The 959-nt window shown below is 33.0% G+C and overlaps 1 protein-coding gene across 1 annotated transcript; it reads left to right on the top strand.

The window, feature by feature from the left end:
• The first annotated feature begins 73 nt into the window (after nt 1-73).
• Nucleotides 74-742, top strand: LOC112510816. The gene has a single exon (XM_025116166.1). The coding sequence runs from the start codon at nt 74-76 to the stop codon at nt 740-742; it is 669 nt and encodes a 222-aa protein (XP_024971934.1).
• The last annotated feature ends 217 nt before the right edge of the window (nt 743-959 follow it).

The following is a 959-nucleotide window of genomic DNA, read 5'->3' as shown; positions in this document are numbered from 1 at the left end:
AGATATCGTAAGTATTTATTGTTTTACTTGATCATTGTTTTATTAATTTAAATATAACGTGTATTTTTCATAGATGAACGAAGCGAAAGAGCTATTAAAACTTGATGGATCCTATAAGAAGGGTTTTAAGTTTGATCATGTTTGGAACATCTTGAAAGACTCCGAGAGTTTATCAAATGTCACTGCATCAACTCAGTATCAACGACACAGTCCTTATCAATCACCTTCTTCCGGTCCTGGTTCATCGTCTGGGACAGATGCCGGTTTACCGTCGTTGACTATTCATGACGTAGAAGGTACTCAAAGACCAATTAGTGTGAAAAAGGCAAAATCAAAGCTACAATACGATAATAAGCTAGAGAATTTAGTTAAGGCTAGTAAAAAAATGAAGAAACAAATGGCTAAAACCACTGAAGTTATGATGCGAAGGAATGAGCTTCAAACTCAGAAACTTGCATTAGAGGCAAGGTTGGCGGATGACAAACTTATGTGCACCGATCTAACCTCTATCACTGATCCTGTGTGGTATGAGTTCGTAAAAAATGAGAAAATTCGAATAGTGAGAGAGAGAGCGCAACCCCAGGTTCATATGTCTGGACAAGGATCAGAATTCATAGCATCTCAATATCGAGTATCTCAACATCAACAATTTGAAGCAGCTCAAGACCAATCCGAAGGATCTCAAAACGTAGCAGGAAGCTTTAGTCAGTTTATGCCTAGTGGAGAAGATTGGACCCTTTAATTTATGTATTTCAGTTTTTAAAATTTTCATTAATAAAATACGTTTACGTTTATCCGGTATCATATTTGTGTTATTAATAATTATATATATATATATATTTAAATAATAAATATAAAAACCTAAAACTTAATATTTATAATTATTTATTTATTTATAACTTATTTAAAAATCATTAAATATTACAAAAAGTTGGTGGGGACCACCTATTTGGCAAAAT

The sequence above is a fragment of the Cynara cardunculus genome (genome assembly GCF_001531365.2).
Source record: "Cynara cardunculus var. scolymus isolate 2C chromosome LG 4, CcrdV1, whole genome shotgun sequence".
Taxonomy (NCBI): Eukaryota; Viridiplantae; Streptophyta; class Magnoliopsida; order Asterales; family Asteraceae; genus Cynara; species Cynara cardunculus.
The sequence above is the reverse complement of the archived record's forward strand: the minus strand, read 5'-3'. Positions and strand labels throughout refer to the sequence as shown.

Coding starts and splice junctions, on each gene's coding strand:
- LOC112510816 (XM_025116166.1), top strand. CDS start 74: ATGAACGAAGCGAAAGAGCTATTAAAACTTGATGGATCCTATAAGAAG.